This window comes from Pygocentrus nattereri, chromosome 20 (assembly GCF_015220715.1).
Source record: "Pygocentrus nattereri isolate fPygNat1 chromosome 20, fPygNat1.pri, whole genome shotgun sequence".
NCBI classification, from domain to species: Eukaryota; Metazoa; Chordata; class Actinopteri; order Characiformes; family Serrasalmidae; genus Pygocentrus; species Pygocentrus nattereri.
In genome coordinates, this window is record NC_051230.1 from 22,425,716 (window position 1) to 22,449,459 (window position 23,744).

Genomic DNA, 23,744 nt, shown 5'->3' on the forward strand with positions numbered 1-23,744 from the left:
TGTTTTTTCTTTACCACAGATATAATTCTGTGATCTACCACTTTAGTTGTCTTCCGTCTTTCAGGCCCTTTGGCATTGCTGACCTGTTCTGGTAGAGCTTTAAGCTGCAGCCTGCTAGTGCTTGGTGTCTCCCACTGCAGTATGGGCTTGGTTCTGGTGAACCGATTCTTAAGAACACCCATTTAGAGGACGTAGACTCGTATCTGAGAGGACAAATTCGAAAGCTTGGTGTTGAAGTGGCAGAAAGATTAAAAACTAGCTTTGTTCTGTGGTGCTTTGAGCTGTACCCTGCCGGTGGCACTGATGCTAAAGTAGTTATCCGGCTACAGGTAAAACCCACTGCAGTGCAATGCGTTTCAGTAAGACGCTCAAATAACACCTGTTTAGAGGATAAACAAGATGAGAGGCTGGAGTTGGAGTGACCAACGGAATCAAGCGTGTTTGTGGTGGGTGGCGTGTATGTTCCTATTAGCCTGTTAGCGGTTAGCCGTTCATTTGTGTAGTTTTCTTGGACATTTCCTGGTTCTGGTTTAGTGGTACAACAGATGAAAACAGTCTCACACATCTGGACTGGCACGGAGCAGCCAAGTACGACTCCGAGAAACATCTGGCTCGATAGTGGAAAAGCCTTTGTTCTGCAGGGAGTTAAAATACTAGACATAAGGCATTTGGTGTATATATTCTAATTTATTTTGCCATTCTCTGCTTAATATTCATTTACCATCTCCAAAAGGCCACCATGACGGAACACTCCATACCAGGTTTACAATAATTTTCTATTTAAGGACACAAAATAAACGTACAGTAATCAGAGCTTGTTGAACCAGGTCAACGTGCACCACATACGGTCCCAAGAACCCAAGAAGAAGAGTTAAATAAGTCACCCCACTGAATTGGATCAGCTTTAACGAACTGCAACAGTGTCTGAGAGCAAAGGAGCAGTAGTGCAATAAACATTTTTCATAAGTAGCTCAGAGTGAAAACTGCTGGACAGCAAATCAGAAAACAGTTCTTGGTAAACAAGTGCTCGATAAAGGTTAAGACAGCTCGATTTCACTTAACAAAAAAAAAAGTCAAACATTAGGCACCTCGTAAACGTGTTTGCATACTGGTAAAATGAAACTGATATCAGTGCAGTAGAACAACAAAAGGCACACCTGTATTTTGGTATCCTGAAAACGTTTTAAACTGGATGTAACGGCATGAAAGTGGGGTTTTATATTTACAAAGGCATCTCTGGACAAAAAGCAAGTCATAATTGGTGATAACCTTCTACAATACTCTCAAATACAATCTAATATTATCTGTCTTTGTATTACCTTCTTAATCCCAACAGGTTTTCAATGTGTAATGACAACCAAATTAATGTTACCTCAGTCCATTACTGAGCTACTCTACAAGGCAGCAAAATAAAAGTACTCTCCTTCATCAGCACTGCTTGCAAAATATGAGTTTGATTTTTTTAAAAACTTCTTTCTGCAAGCTAAGCATTTACATGTCAAACTATAATTAAGCCATTTTAAATATGAAATATGCTGTTTCTTAATTTAAAAGCGCTTTGCCTGTAAAACTAAACAACCACCAGATGGCACCAAAACAAACACCCCCCCAGTAGAACTTCGCATTAGAGTAGAACACTTAGCTTAACTTAACATTTCCATGAAAAGAAAAAAACAAAAAAAAAAAAAACATTTAGACCATCTTAACATCCAAGGATATATATATTAAAAATAAGCCATTTTTATTTGTATATAGCATTTCTATAAGCATTTGTAAATAATCTGCATATGTAATACTGGCTGTTTACTGACTGATTTATTTTCTGTCTATGTATAGATGCAGGCTACCTTACTCTTTCAGAACCTTTTCCCAAATTGTTTAAACATAAAAACTGCAATATTAGTCAGCAGTTAAGGCCAAAGACAATGCCCTGAATACAATATAAGACTCAGTGACTGTTAAAACATAATGCTAAGTCATGTTTACTGCATCATCGACAAGACATGTGGTTTAAAGACAGTTTAAATTGTAAATGTATCAACTGAACATAAAGGCACAGTTAACAACTTATAATCTAATAACTAACTTAAGTCTAATTAACTGCTCTGACATTTTTCTGTAAATTTCATATTTATTAATAATAGTGCAAAATAAATTAAGTAGCCTATAAAACATTTATATCCTTCACACTTATTTAGCACAGCTATTGGTATACTGTAGTCCAGTGGTTACCAACCCTGATCCTGGAGCTTTTCTGTTGAATCCAGTTACTATCTGCCACACTTGCTTTAGCTAATTAACTTCTTCAGAACTAAACTCAGCAGGACAGTAGATCTCCAGAAGGAGGTTCGGTGACCACTGGCATAGTGACTAATACCACTGTCCTCCACACAGCAGACTGGGTTTTCCCACTCAGTGCACCAAGCTACACCAATAAGAGTCTTTGGGCAACTCCTAAGGGACCTAACACTAAATTTGCCTACATGTGTAACATGATTAAACTGGAAAGAACCTCAGCTAAATATATAAATGCAAATGTGGAAAGAACATAATCTTGTAAATAAGTCCTGACATTTCTCCAGAAACTCCTCAAACATTATTATAATGCAATGTGAATGAAAGTATATCCTATTTAAACAAAACTGATTTGGTACACTGCTAATTATTCTCTTATATTGGCAGTTTACATTTATACAGATAGACAGTAGCTAGTAACTGGAACAAAAAGTGCTAGTCAACTATTATGTACTCTATTAAAGAATACTTACAAAGACTCATACATAATTCGTGACATATTTCTGTGATGCTATGAATAACTGTCCTGATTCATACTAGACTTATGATGTACATCCTTGAAACTGTCAAATAAGAAAAAAAATATCTATAAAAACATGACATTATTGATGCAATACTTATGTATATAGACTGCTTTGTCTATATGGCTCAATTCAAGTTTGGAGTTGATACAGTAGGCCACAACTGGTATTACTAAGGCTGTGTTCTCAAAATGACATGCATTAGTCCAGTGTCTCTCTAAACTTACTCATTACCAACTGTTTATATCAATGGCCAAAGCCCACCTTAACCTGCCATTTTTCCCTCCTTAAGCTAGGTCACTATACAGAGGTATCCTACTCCTAAACCAAGCTTATGACCTCATTGGTCTCGTCCTCTTGGCTGGCAAGCCTGTCCGTCACCATAAGGCTCTGCAGCAGGCTTGTAGGAATTGCTGGCTTGAAGGTCCAGTTGCGGTTGGAAGCAAAAGGGAAGGAGGAGGACAGGCGCAGCGAGGTTCGAGTCAGGGCCAGTGGGCCAGGCCGCAGCTGGAGACTCTCGGCCTCGGTTTCCCAGCAGCTCCTCATGTCCAGCTCCCTCCTGAGGTCCTGCACTTGGCTCAGGAGTTCAGCCAGCATGCTGGTGATGGCCACAGGCCCCCCGCCCAGGATCTGCACCTCCGGGATCCAGCGGAGGTAGCGCTGCATCCACAGGCGCATGGCAGGCCCATCCAGGCAGGGCAGCAGCAGGCCATGATAGTCCAGGGGGCGACGCTGCCAAGTCTCATAAAACTCACGTGTGGCTGCTGCTGGAGAATCGGGTGAAGCCATCCAACGGCTGATACGCTTTACACGGAGCATCTTCTTCAGGCTCTCCGTCTCGTCCTTGAAAAAGCCCTTTTTGGGTGGAGTTTTAAAGGCCGAGCTGGGTAAGGACAACTGCCGTTGATGCTACCAAGCAACGTAAAAAAGGAACATTTTACAGTCTTTCAAAAGCAGGTAGTAGGCGTGTACAATATACTTGCCAGCCCAATTTTGCTTTGCATGACAAATGTTCAAGTGATATACAGCACTAAAAACACAAAGACTCTCAGCATTGGGGGGATGGGGGTGGGGCAGGTGGTGTCTCACAGATAGTCTCAGTGATTAAGGGAATTATGAGACTTTTGGGAGAGTACATACTCCTATATTGAGAATGATTTTTAAAACACAAGATGTTTTGAAATGATATTGGTTGCCATTACAAGCCAACACTATGAGTGGAGGCGTGTGCACAATTGCTCTTAAGATCAGTGTGCAGTAACACTTAGCCAAGCAGCTAGTCTAACAGCTAGGTTTGGTACCTTTTATTTTTATCAACATTACGATTATCATTTTGTAGCATTGAAAGCTACATATGGAATTTCTCAGAGAAGGTCTACCATCTGAAGCAGACCATTTTCATTACCATATGTGAGAATATATTCCTGCCAAATGCTAAGAGCAGATATTTGCACATATTCTGCATATGCCACTATTTCCATGGAGCAGAAGCTCAAAGATCAATATTAATTTACTGACGCATGTACCAATCTTTAGCAGAAACTGCCACAGTGGTTTGCTAAAAGCACTGAGAAATAGACGAGTACACCTCACCACTGTATATTGGTGTCAATACAACATTGTGACTCTTTGCAAGATGGTGATGATTTTACATGGGCTGATTAGGACAAAAGATACATGATCTCCTCCAGACTGAAGTGCAATAAGTGCTACTTCCTTTAGTCTATTTAGTGTGATGTGTGAAATTCCCGCCCATAAAGATCCACTCCGCTCCTTCTTTGCATTGCTAAAGTTGTTACAGGTGCAATCTTTACAGTTCAGATGAAGATTTTTGCTGAATATGCTCCACCGTCTGAACACAGCCTTACAGAATTCAAGCCCACAGTTTTTACATAAAGTTAAAGCAACAAAAATAAATAACCACTAGCATGTACCATCTGTATTTTAGAGATAAATTCCCTCTTAACTGAAATTTAGTTGTATGATCATATTGCTGACATATACCACAACAGCTGATGGACTTTGTTTCCCACTTACTTCACATTCATCACTATTGAGGTAATTTGCAAAACTATTGATAAAACCATGCAGGTCAGAATAAAAATAGTTTTATGCAAGTTTTAGGCCCCAACCACATTTTTTTTTTTTTTACCTTGGCTCGAGGAACTTTGCGTATGGCTTTGTCTTGTTTCAGCTTATCAGCGTACAGAGGGTTAATGAAGAGCTCCTGCGCCTTGCAGTCAAACTGCACCGACCAGTCCCACACTGCAGGACAGTTCAATGGGCCTCTTTGTAAGTGCTGGGCCTCGGCCTGCCAAGACAATCAAGCGGTGCTGGTCAGTGGGAGCTGTGCCCATGTAAAGGAAGTAGTGGCAGAGCACATGGGCACTGCACAGAGAGGGAACTGTCTGCTTTTTGGCCTGATGAGGTGGCACTTCTACTGAAGCAAAACTGCGATGTTTACTGCACTTCTGTACAACTGGAGCTTGAGGTACAACATTTTCAGGTATTAAAAGGAAACTAGATTATTTATTCTGATTAAGGCATAATATGTAGCATGCATTCTTTGTGTTGCAAAAGCTGTTTTGTAAGTCATTGAAAGCTACTGAATTATCTTGATGGCCTGGCTTGTAAAACTACATTATATGCAAGTATGACTTTGTATGTATTTCCTTATATGATGCAACACCACTCAAAATTCTTATACCACATGATAAACAGTCATTATATCTACCTTCATAGTGCTCTCCCTCTGATAGGCAGAGTTGAAGAGGAAAGTGCTGAAGATTGGCACGTGGATGCTGTCGGACAGCACAGTCAGGTACGTCTCGGAGAACTGGAAAGCTGGGCTGTGCTGCTGAACCATCTGCCAGACGCACTCCAGGAAGAGCAGGAAGACTGGGGACGGGGAGTGACACTGCAGAAATATACACTCATAAAGGACAGACTACATGTCATAAATACACAAGTGCCTAGTTTATTCAGTGGCAAACCAGTTTCAGGCTTTATATTTTTAAAGCTGTGTACTGGGAAGGAACAACTGCCCTGGGAGCTAGTTGTAAGAAGAAATCATGTCTTTAGTCTTGACAATAATAATACAAATGATGCTGTGGTAAAAAGAATAGATACTACATTTTAATGGCTACAGGCTGGGTTACTCAAAGCTTAAAGGAATATTCCAATGTTTTTGCAATCTTATTTATATATCTGCAACATTTGTTGCCTATGGTCGGTTACCAGAGATAACTTCGATGACTTGAGCACCTGCCAGTTGGGCAACGCAGCTATTTTTTTTAAAACCACAGCCTTGTTAGTATTATCACAATACAGTGCAAAAAGTCATATACCACCCTTCATTTATATAAATTCCAGTCAAATCAGCCACCGAGTCATTTTTCAGTAGACATTTCTGTGGAGATAAGCTCCCTGGACAAAACATTAGTCGTATGCATAATTTCTTCTCCAGTCACTGGTTTTGTGTCAGAGATACAAAATCAAGCCCCACTCTGTCAGATTTTTAAAAAAAACTGAAAGCAAGTCTCCTGAAAAGAATGGAGGTAGAGCAAAAAGATTGATAAGATCTGATAATACATTGTTTTTTAGGCTTCTGTGTAATTTTCTGTTAAATCTGTGATTTCTGATTTTTCTTTCCCAAGACACTGACAAATGAACAAACTATACATACTGGCTGTTTTGACAGGAAATTAAAATAAATGTGTGGCCTCTGACACAGAATTGCATATCAACACTAAAGACATGATTTCCTCGTAATGCAGCAGTGTCCTTCCTTAGTTCACAGCTTTAAAACTAAACTCTGATGATGGTTTAGGAGGGTGTGAGACGGTGCAAAGCCAAAATATTTCACCAGCTCTAAAGATATTTGAGAAACAATGTCAAAGACTAAAAGTGAGACAACCACCTCCTTGTCCTTCTGATAGAGGTGATTACATCGATCCAAGAAGGCATGGCACCCAGCCACCCACTCTTTCTGCACCAGTCCCTGGAAGCCTGTGAGCGTTCTGAAGTGAGGGTCCAACATGATCTGAACCAGACTGGAAATGACGCAGCACAGATCTGAACCTTCCTCCTCTGAAATCAGGCAGTCAAAAAGAGACTTGAATCAATCGGCTGTATCCAATGTTGCAGAACCAAATGGAACTGTGTTCTGGGCAGTAGAGTCCCAGTGATGTCAAACCAACAACAAACCTATACCTGCATGTGATAACTGACACTCTAGAATGTTCTCCCCCATTTACACTGTTCTAGAAATGTTCTTCACATTCAAAGCTGAGCTAGACTTTTTTTGGCCTTTTTACACTATTCTAGAATGTTTTCCTCAGTCAGCAGTGAGCTAGAATGTTCTACTCCAAAATGTTCACAAAGTTACACTACATTTCCAAAAAGAATTCACTCGTCTGCCTTCACATGCATATGAAATGGAGTGACATCCCATTCTTAATCCATAGGGTTTAATATGTTGGCCCACCCTTTGCAGCTATAACAGCTTCAACACTTCTGGAACAGCTTTCCACAAGGTTTAGAAGTGTGTTTATTTTTGACCGTTCTTCCAGAAGCGCATTTATGAGAACAGACACTGATATTGGACGAGAAGGCCTGGCTTGCAATCTCCGATCTAATTCATCCAAAAGTTGTTCTGTCTGGTTGAGGTCAGGACTCTGTGCAGGCCAGTCAAGTTCTTTCACACCAAACTTGCTCATCCATGTCTTTATGGACCTTGCTTTGTGCACTTGTGTGCAGTAATGTTGGAACAGGAAGGGGCCAAACTGTTCCCTCAAAGTTGGAAGCATGAAATTGTCCAAAATCTCTTGGTCTGTTGAAGCATTAGGAGTTCCTTTCACTGGAACTAAGGGGCCGAGCCCAACTCCTGAAAAACAACCCAATATCATAATCCCCCCTCCAACAAACTTTACACTTGGCACAATACAGTCACACAAGTACCGTTCTCCCGGCAACCCAGTCTCGTCCCTCAGATTCATAACGCCAGAGAACACGTCTCCACTGCTCCAGAGTCCAGTGGCAGCACTTTACACCACTTCATTCAACGCTTTACATTGCGCTTGGTGATGTAAGGCTTGGATGCAGCTGCTTGGCCATGAATACCCATGAAGCTCTCTGTGCTGTTCTTGAGCTAATCTGAAGGCCATATGAAGTTTGGAGGTCTGTAGCGATTGACTTTGCAGAGAGTCGGCAATCTCTGCACATTATGCGCCTCAGCATCTGCTGACCCTGATCTGTCATTTTACATGGCCTACCACTTTGTGGCTGAGTTGATGTCATTCTCAATCGCTACCACTTTTATTATAATCTGTCTGGCCTCCCTGCTCGGGCTTTGAGCAGGCTGCAATATGTGCAGAACTCTGCTGCTAGGGTGCTCACCCATACACGATCTTGGGAGCATATTACTCCAGTCCTTAGTTGTCTCCACTGGCTCCCAGTGAAGTACCGTATACAGTACAAATGACTTGTGTTGGTGTTTAAATCCCTGCATGACCTTGCCCCATCTTACCCAAGAAGTCTGCTTCAACCCTATACTCCAGTGCGTACTCTTCGGTCCTCTAGCCTCCCCTTGCTTGAGGTCCCAGATTTTAAGCTAAGCACCGTTGGTAATAGAGCATTCTGTGTCGCGGGCCCAAAGCTGTGGAATGGTCTTCCTGATGAACTGCAAGCTTGTTCATCTGTTGATGTTTTTAAATCCCGACTGAAAACTCATCTTTTTAAACTAGCATATGATTGATTCTACGTGTTTGTGTTATGGTTTTGTATGTGTCTATGCATGTTTGTTCACGTTCTTGCTTTTTTTATCTACCTTCTTTTTTTCTTTTATTATTTATTGTACAGTGTCCTTGGGTTTCTTGAAAGGCGCTTAAATAAAAATGTATTATTATTATTATTGTTATTATAATACCACTGACAGTTGACTGGAATATTTAATAGCAAAGAAATTTCATGACTGGACTTGTTGCACATGTGACATCCTATCATGGTACCACGCTGGAATTCACTGAGCTCCTGAGAGCAGCCCATTCTTTCACAAATGTTTGTAGAAGAAGTCTGCATGCCTAGGTGCTTGGCTTTATACACCTGTGGCCTTGGAAGTGATTGGAACACCTGAATTCAATGATTTGGATGGGTGAGTGAATACTTTTGGCAATATAGTGTATCTTCCATTCACACTATTCTATTATATATTCTTAAATACTTAAGTACTTAAATACACAAATCACACAGCTGAACTCTCCTCTGGTGATCAAATTTCACCAATAACATTGGCACCACAGCAAAGTTTTTATTAATGCATGCCAGCATTGGTCACATACCACTATATTTTTTATATGATTTACTAGCACAATCAACTTACCCATTATAAGGACATTTGTGTTTTCCTTTTCAAGACACTCTACCACTTCAACTGCTTTTTGGAGACACTGTCTGCAAAGAGAGTGAATTTCAGGTCAGGTCAGGTCAGGTGATACTTTTTTTAATCCCACAAACGGGGAAATTCCACCTCCGCATTTAACACATCTGTGAAGTGAAACACCACATACACATTAGTGAACACACACACTAGGGGGCAGTGAGCACACTTGCCCAGAGTGGTGGGCAGCCCTATCCATGGCGCCCGGGGAGCAGTTGGGGGTTAGGTGTCTTGCTCAAGGGCACCTCAGTCATGGACTGTCGACACTGGGGATTGAACTGGCAACATTTCGGGGCCAGTTCCCTAACCTCCAGCCCACGACTGCCCCCCAAATTTGCTGATTTCTCAATTTTATATGATAAACAGCTTTGGAGGTAAAATTTAATCAGTTTTGAGAAAAAGCAACTGAACCCAACCTGATGATGTCCAGCCAGCCAGTGTTTTCTAGGGTGGAGAACCACTTCACATCTGACACCCAAAAATCTGTTGAATTATCTACAGAGGACAGAGTGAGCAAACTTTAAAATGTAGACGCTGAATTATCAGCTATGACCATTTTGTTACTGACAACCAGAAGATAATCCTTGAGAAATGAGCACTCACCAATGAGAAAAAACTGCTTGAACTTGTTGTAAGATTGCTGAATATCTTGAATAGTAGGAAGTGTTTCTGAGAGATCCTCTAGTTTTAAAGAATAGAGGTGGGTGTGGGCTACAGCATGTAGCATTCTGCAACAAAATGTGGTGGACAGAAGAAAAACAGAAGACTTGGAACCTTTTCTTCTCATAATATGCATTATTTATCTGATGTTTAATCCTTTACCTCTCCATGTATCCCTGCATCAATCCATCTTCTTGGGGAACAGGCAGAGTGGAAGCTTTGAACATAGCACAGCCACTGTGATGGGACCAACACCACACCTTTAAACAAATATAGGAATACTTATTAGCCCAATTTAAAACCATTTAACCACCATATCTTCTATAATGGTCTATTCTGGATTTCAATTACAGCTGTATGGATACTTGTAATGTCAAAATTTCTGACCATCTTGACTGAGTATCACTCTTATTAACAAATAATATATTGCTGCTTTCTACATTGAAATATTGTTGCAACCACAGCAATTTTTAATATTGGCACAGTCATCAAAAAGTCCACAGTACAATATCCCTTTAAACTCTCACACTGGTTTCACGAACAGACAGTTCAGGCCCACAGTAAAAGATTCCACCCTGAAATTCTTATTCCGTTTTGATAATGTATCATTACACTTGTAAACTAGTGGGTGTATTATTCTTCTAATTAGCATACACAAGTCATTTCAATACAAAATCACTTTAACAAAGTTTCATTACACCAACGGCTCAACAAATGATATTTGCACAATAAAACCACTTACTGGTAATCCTTTTCCTGGGAATTTAGATATATCTTCATCTGTGACAGCTGCTGGGATGATAAAGAACTTTGGTAACCTAGAAGGAAGTTTGAACAGTACTCGTCAGGGACTAAAACGAAGATGTCAGTTTTCAACTGAAAATTATTTTAATCATTTTTCTAAATGGTACTAAATGTATCAGGAATTCAGACTGTGTACTTTCTTGAATGTATCTCACTGACATCATATACAGCACAGCCTCACCATAACATGGATGAGAAACTGAATTAACAGCAGTTTAACAAGTAAACAATTAGGACATTAGATCCACGTCAAATGGCGACTGGCAGTGGCTCAATGAGTAGCAGTTAACAGCAACACTAACTATTTCATCCAGAAGTTATATCCTACCTACCGCATGGAGAACTCAAAGTTTTCATTTTCAGTGACTATTCTCAGGTTTGCTTTGGTCCTTTTCATTTCCTGAGTCCAGTCTTCTTTTGAGTCAAACATAACAGTCCTCTGTGACCGCTGCACCTCTATAAAGACATTAGCAGAGATACTTTGGCCACTTTTTGCTATGAGACCTGCCTGAGTAACTAAACTGAAACATTTTAACAAACTGACTGAAGTAAAGATGACATGTTAGCAAAAGAGCCACGCAAAGCTGACGGCTTTTCTCTCAGCTCTTTGCTGACTTCTAGTAGTCTGTGATTAAAACATTAACAGCAGGGTCTTGTTTTTGTAGACTAAAATACACTATAAACTAAATGCATAATTACAACATTTATAAACACAAGTTTGGAATCACTATTCACTTTATTAATTGCTATTATTTTATTTAAAAATAACTGAAATACTGTGCGCATTTAAATACCATAAGCTAGACACCAGGAGATATTATAAAATCATGGTTTTTTGGGAACACCAAGAAGTGATTACATGATAAACAGTCCCCTGTAATTATTTATTTTCATGTTATTTACATGAGATTTGATCACTACATTTCCAAGTTGAAGCATTACAGATGTTCAGTCATTTAGAACTTCATTCTCAATGCAGCTTTCTCATCACTATGGAAGCATCTATAACTCAGATGATCATCATTCTAAAATATCTTGTACCTAAATATCTAAAATATTTTTACAACTTCCTACAAATTAACAGAGAGTCACAGCATCATAATAGATTCATTTATAAAAGTAAATGCAACCATGTTATTGAACACAGTTCCAAACTGTTTTCTGAACCCTTGTGTATGTTTAACAAAAAGTCTTGTGACAGAAATGGTTTCACTTTTTAAAATAATGTATGATACAAGTTCAATTCAATATCATACCTGGACTACTTGACGCAGCATAGGAAAACGCAAAGACACACTTGAGAGACTTGGGCTCCAGGCAGTGGTGGGCGATGCCCTGAAAGATCTAAAGTAATACATCACCAGTTAAATTTAGTCTGAATTACTGCAACATCTTAATCTTCGTAAGTAGGTCGATTCACCTTTTTGGCATCCTCTTCTTTGGTGTAGGTTAAGCAGAACTGGAAGACGCGCAAGTCTTTACAGTGAATGATCATTTTGGATGGACATTTGTTTTTCAGCATGCCTTTAGTTATCAGCTTTTTCTTCTCATCATAAACTGTAGAAGAGATGAGCATTTACAGAGATGTTAAACCTCAAGAATATAACAAATTACAAACCTTCAGTGAAGTCTTAGCAATAAAAAGTCAGTATCTGTTCGATTTGATAACCACTTCTTAACACAGTCTGCAGGGCAGTTACAATAGTAACTTGTTCATTCAGTCAACATTACCTCCATAGATGTTGTCCACACACATTAGAGGAATGTCATTTTCACCATACAGCTTATTCTTGAAGTGTTGTGTCTGCAACAAAGAGGAACTGGGTGATACAGTAGTCTTTTCAAGTCTTACTGGGTTCACGCAATCAATATTCTCACGGTTTGAACGAAGAAAAATGATGACTGGATCCATATTTTTCCATAGGTGTACAGCTGACCCGAGACACACTAATGCTCAATTATTTGTTCATTACATAGGTATTGAGTTGTGTATTTGGATTTAGATATTTTTATACATCACTGTTGTCGGAAGAAAACCTCACATCTCTGAAAAGACAACTTCACAGGAAAAGGAGAAAACCTGCTTTACTTTTAATGTAAGTCAATGGAACCAGACTGAGAGGGAGTACTTGAGTGCTCATTCTGAAATAGTAGTGAGTATTCGAAGCTGTAAAATGCTGTTCAGGCCCGCCCTGTGCAGGTTACTAATGAATAAGCTGATGCGAGTTGCTGTGAGCAAACATTGTTTGCGAACTTTGGTGTTAAAACAATGCAACTGCATTCAAAGCTGTAATTGTCAGAATGTCCAACTGTGCAACGCTGAATGAAGCAACAGTGAGATACACTGACAGACAATGAACAAAGCTTCAGTGCAGTGTTAAACAAATGATTCTGTTGCAGTGAAACAGCTCAGTGAACTCACTATCTGTGTTCACACAGGGTGGACATTTCCTGTTGCCAAGCTTAGTACAGTTTTCTATTTTCACACAACTTGTTTTTACGAACGCTGACTGTACTTCCTGCTTTTTGCCCCTGCTATCATATCAAATGAAACCGCAACAAGACTTCATCTTACTGCACTATCTCTGGCAGAACTACAAACACAAATTAGTCCGAACGCCATCGTGGCCATGACCAGGATGGAAAATACGGGGAAAACAGCTTGTTAATGATAAGTAACAGAAGTCTTTCAGGACAAAAGGAGCCCAAGCTTATACTGAACAAGCACATTCAAGCAATGAGGTCAATGGTTATCACACATAATAGAGAATTCAACATGGAGTACAAGTGCTGTTCAGTGATCAGACCAAGTTCAAACTAGGGCTGAACAATCCATCATGTTTATCACTGTTTATCACAATAGCCATCGTGCGTAAATGGGCATAAATCCCAATTTATTTTTTGTACACTGCAAGTAAATCACAAATCTTCCAGGTGAGCATTTCTGTGGGTGTTTTTTCATGAAAGTGTTAGTGATTTAAAAAAAAAAAAAAGGACAATTTTAATAAAGTAATGTGGGCAAATTGTTCATGTTCATTGCCCCTTTTCCTCTCAACCAGTGAACAGAAATGACTTTCTGACTGGCTCATACATTAAATCACACAAATCAACATATCACATGAACAAGCAGCTCTGGGGACAGGCAATCAGTAAGACACTGAAGGCATAAGATGGCTTTATTTGCTTTCTGCTTCCAGTTATTTTACTTCTAATGTGTTATGCAAAGTCATCATACTACACTATATAGCCAAATGTATTCACTCACCCATCCAGATCATTGAATTCAGGTGTTCCAATCACTTCCACAGCCACAAGCGTATAAAACCAAGCACCTAGGCATGCAGACGGCTTCTACAAACATTAGTGTAAGAATGGGTCGATCTCAGGAGCACAGTGAATTCCAGCGTGGTACTGTGATGGGATGCCACTTGTGCAACAAGTCCAGTCGTGAAATTTCCTCACTACTAAATATTCCACAGTCAACTGTCCATGGTATTACAACAAAGTGGAAGCATTTGGGAATGACAGCAACTCAGCCACGAAGTGGTAGGCCACATAAAATGACAGAGCGGGGTCAGCGGATGCTGAGGGGCATAGTGCGCAGAGGTCACCAACTTTCTGCAGAGTGATTCGCTACAGACCTCCAAACTTCATGTGGCCTTCAGATTAGCTCAAGAACAGCACAGATAGCTTCATGGGATGGGTTTCCATGGCCGAGCAGCTGCATCCAAGCCTTACGTCACCAAGCGCAAGGTAAAGCATTGAATGCAATGGTGTGAAGCGCCGTCACTGGACTCTAGAGCAGTGAAGACGTGTTCTCTGGAATGACAAATCATGCTTCTCCATCTACCAATCCGATGGATGAGTCTGGGTTTGGCGGTGGCCAGGAGAACGGTACTTGTCTGACTGCATTGTGCCAAGTGTAAAGTTTGATGGCGGGGGGGGGGGTTATGGAGTGGGGTTGTTTTTCAGGAGTTGGGCTCAGCCCCTTAGTTCCAGTGGAAGGAACTCCTAATGCTTCAGCAGAGCAAGAGATTTTGGACAATTTTATGCTCCCAACTTTGTGGGAACAATTTGGGGTTGGCCCCTTCCTGTTCCAACATGACTGCGCACCACTGCACAAAGCAAGGTCCATAAAGACATGGATGAGTGAGTTTGGTGTGGACGAACGTGACTGGCCTGCCAGTCGAACTGGACGAACGTGAAGCCATAATAGTTGCAAAGGGTGGGCTGGACATCATATTAAACCCTATGGATTAAGAATGGGAAGTCCCTCAAGTTCATATGCGTGTGAAGGCAGCCATTTTCGCAGTTAATAAACATATCATTGTGAAAAATGTTTTAAAAATTCCCATAAGTTTCCTCTGCTCTTAGCTCCTCCACACCAACTCCCACTGCAGCCATACTAGCATCATAATCTCTTCCCTGAACACCACAAATATCAACAAATCTCAGCATCACAGCATCATTACCTTTCGGTTTTGCATCTTTCCACTCTTTTCTCCTTAAAATCTCATCCCATTTCTTCAGCTCAGGTTTGAATCAATTACATTTATTGCTATTTTTATAGCTTTACAGCAAGTTAGATCTATAAAATATATCTTCCAATGCATTGGTTACTTTTTCTTCATCTGTCTATCCTCTTTATATTAAGTACATGTCTACATATTGGTTACTAGGTTCTTTTACAACAGGAGAAACAAAGCCAGTTTGGGTTTGTTTTAATGCCTAAAATGTCTACACGGGAACCGTCTGGTGGACGCAGGCCTGGCCGCTCGTTTTTCTCATAGCATTATTATCACAATACTATTTTGTTCATACTGTACAGCACTACAGAGTTCATACTAACCTTAATCAGCGAATGTTAAGAGTAAAACCAACCCTGAAAAAAATCTGTCTAGTATGCTCCCCCCTTTTTGGTGTATTTTAGTTACTACAACCTCACAGTACCCTAGACTGCTTAAACAGTGGCTGTGTTTCTCACCACACTTCCACCAATGAGTCAGACACTCAAGTTCCTGAAATGGCACTTAAAGTAAAAGTGGTTTCTCACAGCACAGTTCCTCTTTCACAGTCGCCTGCAATCCTGGCTAGATTTGTATACATAAATGCTATACAGGGGTGCACAACTCTGGCCCTAGAGGGCTGGTGTCCAGCACAGTTTGGTGGTCCCCCCACTGAAGCACACCCACTAAACCTGGCAATTAATTTAAAAAAAATCAGTTAAATTGTTTTTGAGCAAAGAAATGATCAAACCAAAACAAAAGAGTTGTGCACCCCTGGTTCAGATTGTATTATTTTCAGGCAGTGGTCTCCATGTTTACTGCAGGAAGGTAGTTCTCCAGGACCAGGGTTGGAGACCACCGTTTTAGGGGAATAAAGCTGCACATGACAGAAATAAATTATTCTAAAACACACTCACCAGCCACTACATTAGGAACACCCTCCCTAATACTAGGTAGGACCTAGTATTTGTTCTATGAACAGTCTTAATTATGTGGCACGGATTCAACAAGATACTAGAAACATTCCTTAGAGATTCTGGTCCATGCTTCATCATCATCATCATCATCATCATCATCATCGTTAACCGCTAGTCCAGATAGGGTCGCGGTATCATGTGAGAGAGCAGAGAATCCCCTGATGGGGACCCCAAGCCACACCCAGGCCAACCTGGAGATATAATCCCTCCAGTGGGTCCTAGGACAACCCCGGGGTCTTGTCCCAGTAGGCCGTGCCTGGTGTAACCCCACCGGGAGGCGTCCAGGGGCATACGAATCAGATGCCTGAATCACCTTAACTGGCTCATCTCAATGCGGAGGAGTAGCGGCTCTACTCTGAGCTCCTCCCGGATGACAGAGCTCCTCACCCTATCAAATAGAGAGCGGAGCCCACCACCTTGCGAAGAAAGCTCATTTCTGCTGCTTGTATTTGCGATTTCGTTCTTTCGGTCATTACCCACAGCTCATGACCATAGGTGAGGGTCGGAATATAGACAGAGTGATAAACAGAGAGCTTCGCCTTATTGCTCAGCTCCCTCTTCACCACAACAGTCCGGTACAGTGACTGCATTACTGCTGCCGCCTATCCCAGACTGCGGCCGATCTCACGCTCCCTCTTCCCATCGCTCGTGAACAAGACCTTGAGATACTTAAACTCCACCGGGGGAAAGTCCTTTCCCCTTACCTGGAGTGGGCATGCCATGCTTTTCTGGGATAACACAGACTTGGAGGTACTGATCCGCATACCAACCGCTTCACACTGAGCTGCCAACCGCTCCATTGAGCGTTGGAGGCATCCATGTGATGGTCCATGATTGCATCACATAATTCCTGCAGATTTGTGGGCTGCACATTCATGCTGTGAATCACCTGTTTTACCACATTCCAAAAGAGCTGTACTGGATTCAGATCTGGTGACTGGGGAGACCATCAAAGTACAAGGTAGTACATGGTGGCATTTTCATTTTGAGATGACTTGTGCTTTATGAGAAGGCAGACTATCATGCTGGAAGTAGCCAGTAGAGGATGGGTGAATTGTGGCCATAGATGGATGCACATGCTCAAGGGCAACAATACTCAGTAAGCTGTGATCTTCAACTGATGCTCAGTTGGTACCAGAGGAGCCAATGTGTGCCAAGAAAATACCTGACGCACCATTACACCATTTTCAATATTACAAGTTAAATGCAACTTTTTTCTATTTATTAAGCTCCAGACCTTTTTCTCTTAAGACAACCAGCACATTCATTTTTGGGGCTTGAGGTTTGAATGCTGAACGTAGGCTGCCAGTTTACAAGCTCTGTGTCATTAGGTTAAATTTCCCCACTTAAAGTTATATTATACAAGTTTTGCAATTGAAATTGCAGCTGTTCAATTTGAAATTGTGATTTTGATGTATAAAAGGTGTAGGTTAATCCCTAAACAGTGTAAAGTACAAACAGCAACTAATGTGTCAAATTAAATGTGTTCAGCAGCTCTGCTACGACATCAAACATTATGTTCTCTATAATTTGCTAGAGGTCATAAAATGGACCTGCTCATGCAGAAGAAGGGGTAGTTAATCCACAGACATGCTAACTACTGATCCCGCACCAACATGACAAATTTAAGCACTATATGGCAACTGCATTATAATGCCTTGCAAAAAAATCTCATGCAGAGACTTGTCACATGTCCTTACCATCTCCTCCAACGGTGTCTCGTCACTAACGAAAGAGACACGGAAGTTGGTGCAAAGAAGTGTGCCGAAGATTCCTCGCTGAGAAAGGTCATCTTGAGTGTGTTTGAGGACGGGGTCTGCACTGCAGAATATCACTTCCCCTGGAGAAATAACCACAATCTGACTTGGTTTATGAGTATTTAGAATAACAATTCAAAACACCAGCAACAATATCAACACCAGCTTTGACTCAAAATAGTTTCCTCTAGTATAGTTTCTCAGCAATGCCCAGTATGATCTAATTCACCATAAAAACAGCATCATCATTCTGCATCGCAGTGCACTTTCTCTGAGCAAACTAGAAATACTTAAAGGGCCCATATCATGGAAAATGCTGAAATCTCTTCATTGTAATAAGAGCTTGATATAGCATAAAACTTCCAAAAACATACCATTCACTCTACAGCCCATATATGGCTACTATGCCAGTTTTGAGTTTATGGTTTTTTCGTGACAACACATTTACATATGCAACCCTATTTGACCTACAAAGCTGTTTACCTCCAGTCATTCATTTCAGCCTGGACAGCTTTTTGAATGAGGCACAATTCAGAGCAGCCAATAAGAACAGAACTAATTTACATGCATCAGCCTTAAAGGCACAGTAACAAGAACAGCCCGTTTTATTCTAAGGGATAATGAAAGGTTGAAAAATTCTTATATAAAAATGAATGATGATGATTTTGGTACATAGAAACATACAAAAAACATAAAAATTACTAGTGTAGTGGGTAACGCCTCAGCCTTCTATGCTGTAGACTGGGGTAGCACCCTACGCTATACCAGTAAAAGTCCTTGGGCAAGACTCCTAACACTACCCTGATCTACCTGTGTAAACTGATCAAACTGTAAGGCGTTCTGGATAAGACCATCTGCCAAATGCCATGAATGTAAGAAACCAAGTGGACCAAGGGGCAGAGGGAATAAAGTGCAGGAAAAACGTAGGATACAGGCCCTTTGAAAAAGTGCATGTTTCTTTAGAAAGAAAGCACAATTACGCCCGTTTAATCAGATTTAGTGCAGGTCAGTGGATGAAATATTGAATTCAGTGCAGTGGATCATTATTTTCATATTTTTTTAAAGATGTGGCACCACTGACTGCTTTTTGGTCTGTTCCAACTTCAGTAAAATATTGTTGTGATGTATGACGTATTAAAAAACTGTCTTGAAGTCTCACCCAGCTCTACTGCAGGCTCAACTTTAAAACTAAGTTGTGACTGTGGCTGTAATAACACTAATATTATAAAACATTAATCTGCGGAGAGGTTTCCTCTGCAGGCAACAAACACGTTCCCCATTGGAGGAAGTACAAGTTAGGGGAACTGACAAAACATTGCAACAATAAGATGCACAACAAAAAGCCTGAACCACACAAACAGTCCAAAAGTTCACAAAAATTCTGCAGTTAACGAATACTTTAGGTCATTCATTAAAGATGAAAACATATTCAAAGACTGTGCTCATTCACCTGGCAGCAAGTCTGGATGCTTCTCTTTCTTTGGTGGCTCCTTCTCAGATTTTATTTCCTGTAGAAAAAAACACAACGATGGCGTTTCACACAGGCGGAACACATTCTGACTTCTGTGTTTACTGTCAAGTCACACTGTCATTTTGGTTTTCATACCAGGCTGCCGTAGAGCAGTCGCTGAGTCAGCGCCTAACAATGCCTATGGCTACATGATGGCTAATAACAACTATAATTATAGGACAAAACAGAAAAGAGATGCATTTCTCAGAACAGAGCGGAGTCAGGTACTCTGAACAGAGCGCACGTCAATAGTAATTAGTTACATTTGCTCAGTTACATGCATTTAAGAAAGGGTTGTTGTATTTGTCCTACTTTCAAATGATGATTCTTTTACCTTTAGGCTGTGTCTACATTTCTTTTTGCATTTAATTGCTAATCCATTAGTCAAGTCCCCCCCCCCCCAGATAAAATAAGCCTAAAAGAGATGAACAAACTTCCTATTTAACGGTTGGCAGATGTTTAGTTCCACTGCGCTTCTCTAGGTAACAATACTTAATGCTTTTAACTGCTACTTCAGTCTTAATAGAAAGTCACTGTTTAAGTCAAGCAACAATACTTTTAGTTGAGATGAGAGTCTCATCAACGGAAAGTAAATGAAAAAAGCTAAGCTAATGACTTCAGCACCACTTCAGTACTGTGTTCACTGCTAAGAAAAACAATATGATGCCAATTTAGAATCACAGAACTCCACCAATTTTTTATGACTTTGCATAATTACACTGTTAAGAAGACAACAGTCAATCAGAGTTGTTACGGTAAATGTGCAGTTCCAGAGAAACTTACTGAGTTAGAATTATTTACAGCCATGGTGATAGGAACCAGACATCCAAAACTGTCAATGCCTCTTAAAGCACAGAAACATATTCCATGTAACACCTACAGCTATGCTGCCTGGTGGCGAAGAAAATTTTTGAAAAGGGAAAAAGAGATTTTGGCATAAAATGTATTCTTTGAAAATGTATTTACGGCAGAGATGCACATGTAGAGCATTGTAAGGTAATTTAGTACACAAATAACACATTTTCCCAGATTTACCACTACTTTACCATCATCATCATCAATGCTGCAAAGACTCGTGTAGGTTCACTGGTGGTTTCAGACAGTAAATAAAACGGCTGCATGCATGTTGTAAACGTTTTGACCCCTGGTTCCCATCAGCACCGCTGCACAGAAATCGGACTCTGTTTTGCTGAATGACTGAAATTGAAAGAATTGGCGGAATTCCTCTTCAGCAGCATCAGCTCATTCGCAAACCCCTGTTTTCCACACAGAACTCAAATTCACACAGGAAAAGGGGAAAATCTGCTGGGCTGTTTTTTACACTCTTTAATAAAAAGGTGGTTCTTCCAAGGTTCCTGGGAATGGCAAGTGAAGGGAATGGCTCCATTTAGAACCATAAGTTCAATGCAGAACCACTTCCTGCTTAAATGGTCCAAAAAGAACCCTTTTTGGTTCTGTACAGAACCACTTCCTAAAGAATATACACACTCTATACCAACCTGGAGAACCATTCATCCTGCAAAGAACCATTCTGGCATGAAATGGTTCCATACAGAACTCATGGTTCTAAGCAGAAGCATTCCATTTACTAAAGAACCATCTTTTTTTTTGAGAGTACATGAAGTTGACCAGAGGACAACCCGTGAGAACCACAGCGTCCTGGCCAAACACAGTAACTTCCTATTGCGTTTCGCATCGATGACCGAGTTATTGATTTATTAACCAGGAAAACAAACAAACTAAACCACAACGCCCTGCAGCCGCGCGCGCCCGCTGAACTGAAGCGCGCGCGTGTGTGAGGATGGATGTCAACACGAAGCAGAAGGTGAAGAAAACCGTTCTTTCTCGATATGTTTTAAACTGCCCGCTACGAAGTCGGTCTCAAATGAAAACCCAGCGGCCGAAAGTTCGTCGTCGGACTCGGCAGAGGTCAAACGGGCGCGTTACAGCCCTCAAACCTCACGCGCGTAGGAAAACAACTCCTCGCTTCCACGTTTTTCCTCAACGTCTCACACCTTTCCGTAACCCGCGCTAAACAGCGACACTAAAACACATTTCCGCCGGAAAGTCGAAGTCCAAGCTGAGAACAGACTTCCATTTTCTCCAAACTTGAGCGAAAGCGGTCAACCAAGTCTGGCTGAGCTGAAGTTGGCGTCCTATTCGCCAGCGTCTTGTTCGAATTTTCCCGTTCCACCTTAAACAGGGCAGCAATCACAGCGGCAGCCTCGGGCGCCAGAATGTAACTCCCGCACCACTTAAGGTGGAACGGGAAAACTCTAATAAGAAGCGGAGTTCAGCTTCTCTCCTCGTCAAAGTCCTCCCAGTCCAGCCTGGGCTACTTTTCAGCTGTTAGTGGCAGAACAGACAGCGCTGAAAGTACCTCGGGCGTAACGTAAGACACGAAGGACGGTTTGGTGGATTTGGCTCCTCCGCCTCCCAAACTCAACATTTCGGCGCTAATTAGTCCGTTCAAGCCGTTCAGCAGCCCGTCCAGGTGTAAGGCCGGGAAGCTCCAACCACCGCTCCCTGTGCTGTGGGAGAATTTCCGCGGGGGAGATGAACCTGCTCGACATGAAGCCGCGCCCGTCCTACATTATTGGCTCCTCAGTCAACTATTCATTCGGCTCAATGTTCAGGAGCCAGGCCGTTTGTTTGGTTCACTCGGCTGCCAATCAAATCTCAGCTTCCACACGGCCCACTTCCTCAATGGAGAGCAAATAAATCGCGGTGGGTCTACAACGACACCCTTAAAGGGGAATTTCACCAATTTGTCAGAATTTCTGATTACTTCAGTCATTGTAATGTAATCATCCAAAACCCTCAGTGAACCTACACGCGTCTAATTATGATGATAGTGAAATAATGATAAAGATATAAAAACCATTCCTTTGGGGACTATTTTGCCTAACCACACTCCACATGTACCCCTCCGCCGCGGGTTAAATACAAAACTAAAACTTTATCACACAACTACCATGAACTATCAGACAGGTATCTATATCGAATCATTTCATGTAATAACTTTGATGATAACTCATCACCATGACCACCACCCATCACCACCACTGTCAACAAATCTGACTCTGCAAGTTTCTCTAGAACCTCATCAACCTAATCCACATCAAGCCACTCTGAATGACTTCAGTGAATGACTTCACTCAGAATGACTTTACATCTCTACAGTTTAATTATTTAAAATTTTTGAAAAAATGGGTGGAGTTCCCCCTTTAAATGGGAAAACTCATTCAGTGTGGTTTAATGTGAAAGAATCCATTCTAGAGAGAGTTGTGTGCATATAGTACCATATGGTTCCTGTTGGAAAGAACCACAACTTTTTCCATTTTTTGTTTCTCATTTTTTATTGTCTCAGGAGTTGAAAATGCCAGCTGGTCTTTACGATGGGTTCATGTAAAGATGGATGAAGTAATAGAAAAGCTCCATTCAGAGCAGAACTTCCATTCAGAGGTGAGAGAGTTTTTCCTTCTCCTGTACAATTACTGTTTATCTGCTCATTTTAACACATTTGGGGGGGGGCTTTGCAAAAGTTGTGGTGCATTTTATATTTTATCTACCGGTCATTATGTTAAACTCAGAAAATACACAGAACTGGGCTAAAATGTCACAATTAAGTTTGTTCTCTGTTGAGGGTGTATTCACTTTTACTTCAACAGGGGGTGCCCACACTTTTGCATACGACGATGTTTATCTATTTCAACATTTATTCCTCCCATTTCCACTTCACACCGTCAGACATCTGTACTGTTTGATGTGCCTGCTACTATTTATTGTGTGCTGTCTGTAGGAGTACGCTGCTGTACTGTAAGAATTTCACTGTAATTTATATATGCTCTGTATTGTGACTACATGAGATGTTTAATCTATCCATCCATCCATCCAGAATCTTCGGAGCCAACTTAAAGTCACTTTCCAAGGTCTCACCAAACTCCTCCCACACCAGGGTTTTTGCCTTGGCGACGACTGAAGCCACAGATTGCTTGGCCTGTCGATACCTGCCAGCTGCCTCTGGTGTCCCACAGGCCAACCATGCCCAGTAGGACTCCCCGACAGGCACCAACTACCTTGCGACCACACTACGGTCAGCCGCTTCAACAATGGAGGAGCGGAACATGGCCCATTCTGAGTCAATTTCTCTCACCTCCCCCGATATCTGGTCAAAGTTCTGATGGAGGTGTGAGTTAAAGATCAATCTGACAGGTTCTTCTGCCAGACGTTCCCAGCAAACCCTCACTATACATTTGAGCTTGCCTGGTCTGACCAG

General features: G+C 41.2%; 1 protein-coding gene and 1 long non-coding RNA gene across 2 annotated transcripts; one reads left to right on the forward strand and one right to left on the reverse strand.

The window, feature by feature from the left end:
- Positions 1-672: 672 nt before the first annotated feature.
- mtmr12 (myotubularin related protein 12) lies at positions 673-22,051 on the reverse strand. Its single transcript, XM_017716068.2, has 16 exons — positions 21,846-22,051; positions 19,406-19,463; positions 17,899-18,038; positions 12,448-12,520; positions 12,137-12,273; positions 11,973-12,060; positions 11,049-11,172; positions 10,655-10,730; positions 10,075-10,172; positions 9,856-9,980; positions 9,669-9,747; positions 9,196-9,266; positions 6,736-6,905; positions 5,551-5,733; positions 4,969-5,127; positions 673-3,725 (listed from the first exon to the last, which is right to left on the reverse strand). The coding sequence occupies exons 1-16, from the start codon at positions 21,912-21,914 to the stop codon at positions 3,138-3,140; spliced, it is 2,238 nt and encodes a 745-aa protein (XP_017571557.1). The 5' UTR covers positions 21,915-22,051; the 3' UTR covers positions 673-3,137.
- On the forward strand, positions 21,219-23,402 carry LOC108438340. The gene is made up of 3 exons (XR_001858685.2): positions 21,219-21,290; positions 22,836-22,930; positions 23,364-23,402. It is a non-coding gene; the product is annotated as an uncharacterized LOC108438340 (long non-coding RNA).
- The last annotated feature ends 342 nt before the right edge of the window (positions 23,403-23,744 follow it).